This window comes from Eimeria tenella, genomic scaffold (assembly GCF_000499545.2).
Source record: "Eimeria tenella Houghton genomic scaffold, Eth_scaff3, whole genome shotgun sequence".
Taxonomy (NCBI): domain Eukaryota; phylum Apicomplexa; class Conoidasida; order Eucoccidiorida; family Eimeriidae; genus Eimeria; species Eimeria tenella.
In genome coordinates, this window is record NW_013542870.1 from 524,661 (window position 1) to 532,749 (window position 8,089).

Consider the following 8,089-nt stretch of genomic DNA (forward strand, 5'->3'; position numbering starts at 1 on the left):
TCGGGAGCTGCAGCAGCAGACACAGGGGCCCCACTGGGGGGCTTTTGCAGTGGGCTGGGGCCTGACAGACCCCCAGCCCACCATCATACACCATTTTGCTGCTGCTCAGTCCCAGGTTTACCCCCACCTCGACGCAGGGACTCTTTGGTCCCGCCCGGCGTTTGAAGCAGTCAAGAAGGCATATACTGAGGAGCCTCCTCCAGAGGGAGTCGAGCGTGACTTCATTTACGAGATGTCGGTACACCTGAAAAACACGCAGCAGCTGCAGCTGCTGCACTCCGAACTCTTCTGCCCCGTACCTCCCGCTGTAGACAATTATGAACGAGACCTGCAGCCTTACCCCCCAAACCACGTGAGGCCTACCAAAGTGGCAGGAGCTGAGGCTGCTGCAGCAGCAAACAAGCGGCAGCTGTCTGCTGCTGAGCGCGCAGCAGTTGCTGCAGCAGATATCACAGCCATCATTCACAAAGACTGCGCAGCTTTCAACAGCGGCAACAGACACGGCCCCATCCTTTCGCACCAAATATTCGACGCCCTTATCGATTTCGACGAAGATCTCATGGTTAGCCTCAAACCCTAAACCCTAAACCCCCACCCCCGCGCCCTCAGCTGTGGGCACGCGATACAGCTTGCAGCAGCGTGTGCAGCAGCAGCAGCGTATGCAGCAGCAGCAGCGTATGCAGCAGCAGCGTATGCAGCAGCAGCGTGTGCAGCAGCAGCAGCTGCAGATTCGCATTTAGGGCACGGTGAAAGCTTCTAAGCCAGACAAGAAGAACACCTAAGGAGGGGCAGACCAGATGGGATCTCGTTTTGCAGAAGACAGTCTGCTGCTGCAGCAGACAGCTACCTGCCGTTTGCTGCTGCAGCAGACAGTTTTTCTGCAGCAAGCGTTGGCTGTGGCTTGTTCCTTGTGTTTCTTTTCACTTTGCGTGCAAGTTTGCTGCCGGTGTGTTGGCTGTTCAGATTAAGAGAGATTTTTTGTCGGAAAAGTTCACAGCGGAGGAGAAAATGGTGGATGGCGGCAAATACCAAAAGGCTCTTGAGGAGCTAGAAAAGTCCCGGCCCGCCTTTATAGTCGAGCCGCAGGTCTGTCTGCTGCTTGGCCTCCGTCTGTATTCCTTTTATTCTTTTCCCTCTTTGTTTTTGTGCTGTTGCTGCGCTTTTGCCTTTACCACTTCTTGGCTTCCTCGGCTTCTCGCGGATCTGGCGTTCTTCTCTTTTCTCTGCAAATTCGTCTTTCTTCTCTCCAACCTCACCATTATTTGTTCTTTTTCATTTTTCTTTCTTGCCTCGTGTTCCTAAGCCAGTCACTTCTGCTGCAGCGCCGGCTGCCAGAGTCTATGGGGGCCCCTCAGAGCAACTGTTGTCTCAGGCGGATTTCGGCTTCACGGCGAAGGCGCCTGCTTCTGCTCCTGTGTCTGTCTTTCCGTCTCGAATAGTGTCTTCAAACATTTCTGTTTGTGTGGCTTTTCTGTAGCCTGTCCCGTGTCCTTTCGGCATTTTTTGTTCGTTTGTTTCTCTTTTCTCGGCATTTCAACCACCATCTTTTTGCCTTTCAGTGCTGCTGCCGCCTTTGGTGGTCTTCAGCCCTCTACCCCTTCAGCAGCTGCTGCACCTGCGACTTTTGCTGCTGCTGTGTCCGTTTTGCTTCGCTCAGGATGTCATGGTGGCCGTCAAGACCCACGCAGGGAGCCACGCTTCGCGGGTGCCTTTGCTGCGCCGTCTGTGGGCGTCTCGGGAGGTTCTGTTGGAGCAGGCGAAGCGGCACCTCGGGGCGGAGCACTACGCGCATTTGCAAATGAACAAGGAGGAGTTGAAGCAGCTCACAGAGGCCTACGACACCCTCAGCATTCGTTTCTTTTCAGACATTGCTGACCCTTCTTTAGACATCGAAGTGCTGGACTTGCCAGGAAACCCCGCCCCAGAAGGCAAGCGCGGCCTCTGCGTCCGCCTGCAGGCGCTTCTTAAGGAGTTTCTGGCGGCTCCTGTGGGCCGCCGTTTCCTAGTGGTGACAGACGACGACACGCTGCTGAACTTCAGGCATCTTTTGGATCTGCTTTCCCTCACTTTGCAGCCCCCGATCCCGGCCCGCAGCTTCCTCGCGAACCTCCTTGCAGATGGCCAGGGCTACAGGGCGTACACGCCGCCCTACAAGCGTCTCGCAGAAGAGATAAGAGCCCATTTGCAGAGGCGCGCTGCAGCAGCAGCAGCAGCAGCCGATCCCGTGGCAGCAGCCACACCGGCCAAGGACAGCCGCTACACTCCCGAACAACTCACGGCGGCCTCACACCTGTACGGCAGGGGAGGCCCGCGGCCTCTGGAAGCCGTCTCGCCGCTGTACTTGGGAGAAAGGTATGGCTACGGCCTCAGTGGGGGAAGCGGCGCGGGGGGCTACGAGTATGTGACCATGGGGGGCGGCATGGTGGTGGACAGAGCTGCAGCAGCTCTGTTGGTGGAGTGCGTCGACAGCGGCCGCTGTAGCTGCCCCGAAGACGGCACGGCCGATGACATGCTGCTGGGGCTGTGGGCGCATCGCGTGCAGCTGCCGTTGCTGCATGCAAGAGGAATGCACCAGGAAAGGCCCGCGGACTACCACCCCCTATTGGTCGAGGCAACCACGCCGGTGTCTTTCCACCGAATGCTGCAGTCCGTCAAGGGCACCAAGAAGATCTTCGACGACTACGTCGACGTCGGAGACTACAGCAACAACCAATCCAGCAACGGCAGCAGCAGCAGCAGCAAGAGCGGCGGGCTGGACGAACTGATAGAGGTGGACTGGATCGACTACGACTGGCACCACGCAGAGGAACACCGGTGGCTAGAAAAGGAAGAACTACACGAACTTGACCAGGAGGAGCCCCTGCTGCCAGATGGCATAGGAGATCTTTTGAACCGAAAAGTGAAAAGAGGCACTAGACCCATGACGCCTGAGGAGCTGCTGGAGCACGAGGAACTCGAGGAAATGAATTCTCTTCACGATGAACTCTAAACCTTTTAAACCATTTCTCTATTTAGACTTTGTTCGCGAAGCAAGCGCCGAATTTGCTCTTGAAAAGCCGCAAGACACAGCGCTCGAACGGCGAAGCTGCAGCTCCACACTAGGCAGCTCTAGCCGTACACTCTGTCTCTAAACTATAGACTTTTCCTGACTTGATCTGCAACACCAACACTAAACTCTGTGGAAAGCAGAGCCTGGATCTCGAAACAAGGCATGCATCCTTCGCCCCCATGATGGTTGGAATGTGGCTGGCATGAGAGGCTCTACAAGTGCCTCACTGGTATATTTGTGGGGCATTTCAAAGGACGCGTTGGCTGCAGCAAGCGTTGCTGCGTCGGCAGCAGCTGCTACAGCAACAGCTCCTACAGCTGCAGCTGCCAAAGCAGGCAGCAGCTGCAGCAAAGGTGGATTCGTTGGGTGCTGGTGCCCATCGCACGAAACTTTTGATGGGCATTCAGGCTGGTTTCGAACGATGTAGCAGTGCAGAGAATGTTTGGGAGCAGGAGCAACTGGCTAGCAGGAAATTTGTATGGCTGCTTTCGCTGCCGCTGCTGCCATGTGTTGCTGCCGCTGCTGCTGGTTGCAGCTGGTCCAACAACCAATGGCAGCAGAGATACGCAAGAGCGGCGCAGGCGCCTCCCTTTTTTACCCCCACACCATTAACGGACACAGCAGCACCTCGGGCCGCTGCAGCTGCTTCTTGTGCTGTTGAAGGCGCTGCGGCTTTCCACACGAACCAAGGCAGCTGCAGCAACGGCACCTGCTTTGGGCGGCTCTGAGTGCAAGTCAGGCTGCCTTAACAGGCGCTGCAGTGTAGCTGCTGGTTTTTGTGTAGTGCCTCGGCATCGGTAGGCGGAACTCAAGAAGATCCTTACGCAGTGACTTGACTGCTCAGGGACACAGTTACTGCACTCCTTTAAGCCTTGACTGCAGACCGCAGGATTTGCTGCGGCGGCATCTGGTGCTGCAGCAGCGAACAGCTGCTGGTTGCAGCGCTGCGGTTTGCTGCTGACGGTGCCGTGTGCCCCATAACTGCTGTCTGTCGGGCAGAGTGAAGTTTGTGTGCTTCTCTTGCTGGCGGGCTATTTGGGTCAGACTGTTGGCTGCGTTGCTCTATGTCTAAGAGTAATTCGAATTTGCTTTTCTATGTCACTTCGCGTAGTTGCTGCTGCTGGGCTTGCCTGCTGTTACAGCCTCTCGCCACGCAGCAGCAGAACAAAAAACTCGAAATATCAAAAACTGCAACCAGCAGGCACAGCGAAGGCCGCCTCTGGAGTACAAGGCGCATCGCCACAAATAGCAACACGACAGCAGCAGCAACAGCTGCAGAAGCTGCTGTCACTGCAGCAGCCCGAACTTGTGAAGCTGGCAGGGCCGTTTTCATCGCTGCTGTTGTTTCGCCCTCTGCTGCTGCTGCTGCTGCAACTTATGGTGCTGCTGCTCCTGCTAGCAGCTCAATTGAAGGATCGACGTGAGGCACCGACCCCGCCTGCAGCAGCACGGTGCCGCTCAAAACAAAAACCTGAACTGCAGCATAACGGCGAACAGAATAGGCACGCCCTAGAGATAAAAGAGCCCTTTGCAACTGTATATCCCTACAATGTTGCAGGAGACCCACCACCAAACAGAGGATAGGCGGTGGCAGCAGCGGCTGCAGCAGCAGCTGCTGCTGCTGCTGCAGGCCGCGCGGCCCCGACTGCTCTTCGTGCTGCTAAAGCAAAGACAAGGATGCGTGCACAAGATACCACATGCGTCTCTGCAGCCCTCACATGACGTCCACCATGCTTGAGTTTGCTGCTGCTGCTGCTGTTTCAGCAGCTGCTTCTGTTGGCACTGCCGTGCGCTGTCCGTCATTGCTCTTGGCCGCCCCGGCTTGCGGAGGGCCGTGTTAAGCACCTAGAGCAACGCAGCGAGAGCAGCAGAAGCAGCAGCAGAGGCGCAGCAGCAAAAACATAAACCAGGCAGTAATCAGTTTCCGGGGAAACAATCCAAATAATTCTTAGATCGCAATAGAGGACCCGAAGCAAAAGAACAAATAATGCAGCTAACCTGAACGTGCTCGCGCTTGGAAGCCACGCCCACGAGGCGGGAGCCGCTGCCATCTGCAACTGCAGCAGCAACCCAAACAGCAGCAGCAAAAGTGATATGAAATCAAGCACGCCACGCAATGGCAGCAGCAGTGGCTGCGTTACTGAGGCAGCAGTGGCTGCGTTGCTGCAGCAGCAGTAACTGAGTCAGACAGACCTAAGGCCTGGTAGTTTTCTTCAAGAAGTATTTTCCTGCCTGTCCTCAAGTCGAAGAGCTGGGCGTGAACATCGCTGCAGCAGCAACAGCAGCAGCAGCAAGACGGCGACTCTGTTGTGCGGCTTCGTATCTCTAGTATCTTTCGTGCTGCTTTTGGCTTTTGTGCCTTTCTCTCCTGAGGCGACTTTGCCTCTTCTTTTTTCTCTCTGCCTGCAGCTATTGTTTTGTCAGCATTTCCTAGCTGTCTGCGACCTGTGTGTAGCTGCTGCCCTTGTGGCTGCGTGCTGCTGTCTGCTGCTGCTGCTGCTGCTGTCCGTGGGCGCTCTGTGCGCAGCTTCTCTGTCGCTGCTGCTGCTTCTGCGCTGCTGCAGGGCTCCGCCGGCAGCAGGCAGCAAGCCAGGAGGGGCCGCGGAGCAAGTGCAGCAAAAACAAAAGCTCACTGCCGACAAAAAGCAGATGCATTTAGAAAAAGGCAGCAGCAAACAGGACAAGCAGAGCCCAAATAAGAAGACGCATCAGCAAGCGAAGCAGAACAGACAGTGACACTGGCTTGCCTGTTGCACAGCAGCAAACCTGAAGAGAGGCAAATCTGCAGCCGCCGCCACGCCCACTTTGCTGCTGCTTTCGGCGCTGCTTCCCGCAGCCACAGCAGCACAAAGACCCAATGGGGGCCCCCCTGAGCTCCCCGCACGTGGGTTACCTGCCAGGAGGGCAGGGGCCCTCCAGCCCCAACAGCAGCAGCAGCCGCAGCAGCAGCAGCAACTCGTTGCTGCTCAGAATGTAGAGGTAGAGAGCCAGCTGGGGCAAGCACCCCAAATAGCAGACTGCCCAGGGACAGAGCAGCAGCTACCAGCAACGCCGATTTGTTTATTTTTTGCGGCTCACTGCCACCAGATGGGAGCTGCTGCTCCCTCCTGGAACTGGTCGGCTGGTGCTGCTGCTGCTGCTGCTGCTGCTTTCGCTGCTGCTGCTGCTCTGAACGCAAGCCAAGAAGGTCTCTGCAGGTCTCCAGAGACACGTGGCGACATTCGAGGCAAGAAACCCCTGCCTGGCATTCCCTGAGTGTCACAACAGCAGCGCCAGGAGCAGCAGAGGTAGCAGCAGCAGACGAAGAAACAGCAGAGGAAGCAGCAGCAGACGTTGATGAGGAGCTATTCAAAAAAGGCATGCAAAACCTCCCGCAGCTGGCGCCGTAGCAGCCACGGAACACAAGTCCCAGCAGCAGCGGCGGCAGCGCACGAAGCAGCAAAGTCAACAGCAGCGGCAACTGCCGCAGCTGCTGCAGCAGCCTTTGGTGTATGGACAGCTCACCCCTCGGCGCAGCGGGCTACAGCTGCCAGCTTCCCCAGCCGCAGCAAACGCTTATGCTTCTGCTGCCACTGGAGTCTTTGCTGCTGCAGCGGGAGCGCGGCCTGCCCCCAGGCTCTCTTCAGCAGACAGAGGCAGTGGAGGGTAAGGGAGTCTTCAAACCCGAAGCAAACCCAGGGGCCCTGCAGCAGCAGCAGCAGCAGCACATAGGGGGCAGTACCGAGTCGGTGCCCCGAAGCAGCAGCAGCAATTCGCGCTGCAACAGACACGGTAGACCAGCGAGCTACCGCAAGAGAACCTGTGGCTGCTGCTGCTGCTGCTGCTGGCCTGAATCCAGCCTAACCAGACGTAAGTAGTCCACTAGCTTCAGCCCAAACTGCAGCAAAATGCCAAAACTGCAGCAAAATGAAACCTACAGAGAGGCAGCCAGCTGTGACTCCAACTTCCCCAGTGGCTATTCTTCGAGGCGGCCCCACGCGGAGGACAGGACCCTGCAGCAGTTCCTGGGGGCCCCCTTCTGCTGCGCCTGGCTGCTCACGCTCGGTGCAGCAGCAGCAGGTGCTGCAGCGGCTGCTGCTGGCGGCCCTGTTATCGTTGCTTCTGCTGCTGCTGCGTCTGCTGCGTATGCTGGGAGCTTCTACGCACCACAAACAGCCCTGCGGAACACGCAGTTCCGGGTCATCTCCACGGACGTCCTCATTACTTTCGTCACTGCTGGTGTTGCTGCTGCTTCTGCTGCTCCTGTTGCTGCCGCTGCTGTTCCGGCTGCTGCTTCTGCCTCTGCGGCTTTCTGCTTGAACGCTTCCATGCACAGCCACTTCAGGGGGTGAGACTACAGCGCTGCTGCTGTCGCTTTCGCTGTCATCTCTCCCGCTGCTGCTGCTGCTGCTGCTGCTGCTGCGTCTGCTGCGTCTGCTGCTGCGGCTGCGCGGGCTCTGCTGTCCACTAAACGGCCACGTCTCAGGAGAAGTCCCTAAAAAAAACCTGGGAAGTGCAACAATATATTTTGGCGAAGAGAGAAGTATGTAGCCGTTTTCTGCTGCTGGCAGGGAGAGGCCTTTCCCTGCTCGCCACTGGCGCTGCTGCTGCTGCTGCTGTTCCTGCCGCTGCCGCTTCTGCTGCTGCTGCTGCTGCTGCCGATCATCCTGCTGCTCATGGCTTTGCTGCTGCTGCTGCTGCTGTTGTTGTTGTTGCTGTTGTTGCTGCTGCTGCTGCTGTGCCATTCTACGGCGCGCAACCCGAACTGCCGTCGGAAGCACATCAAGAGTCTCCGGGGTCAACAGCTTCAGCGACCGCCCCTGGCCAACAAGCAGCAGCTCCTTGAGAACCCCTTTGCTGCTGCTGCTGCTGCAGCACAAGCAGCAGCAGCAGCAGCAGCTGCTGCTGCTGCCTGTGCTGCTGTTGTGCTGCTGGCTATGAACTGGCAAAGTCGCAGCGGCGAGGCTGTGTAGCTGCAGGCACTGGCGGCGGCAGAGGCGAAGAGGCCTAGCAGGACTCCAGCTGAAGAGCTGGTGCAGCAGCAGCAGCAGCAGCAGCAGC

At 57.5% G+C, this 8,089-nt stretch overlaps 2 protein-coding genes across 2 annotated transcripts in view; one reads left to right on the forward strand and one right to left on the reverse strand.

Moving 5' to 3' along the window:
* Nucleotides 1-2,989, forward strand: part of ETH_00019635 (Galactosyltransferase, related, related) — a gene marked incomplete at both ends in the record, with an annotated part of 3,203 nt that extends 214 nt beyond the window's left edge. Inside the window, 3 exons of the mRNA XM_013375787.1 lie at nt 1-562; nt 964-1,086; nt 1,658-2,989. Of these exons, the coding sequence (XP_013231241.1) occupies nt 1-562; nt 964-1,086; nt 1,658-2,989 (2,017 nt within the window). The remainder of the gene's footprint in view (nt 563-963; nt 1,087-1,657) is intronic.
* Nucleotides 2,990-4,424: 1,435 nt separating this feature from the next.
* The window catches only part of ETH_00019640 (uncharacterized protein), a gene marked incomplete at both ends in the record, with an annotated part of 5,677 nt that continues 2,012 nt past the window's right edge, over nt 4,425-8,089 (reverse strand). Inside the window, 6 exons of the mRNA XM_013375788.1 lie at nt 4,425-4,525; nt 4,768-4,894; nt 5,048-5,106; nt 6,128-6,300; nt 6,554-6,732; nt 6,967-8,058. Coding sequence (XP_013231242.1) covers nt 4,425-4,525; nt 4,768-4,894; nt 5,048-5,106; nt 6,128-6,300; nt 6,554-6,732; nt 6,967-8,058 — 1,731 coding nt within the window. The remainder of the gene's footprint in view (nt 4,526-4,767; nt 4,895-5,047; nt 5,107-6,127; nt 6,301-6,553; nt 6,733-6,966; nt 8,059-8,089) is intronic.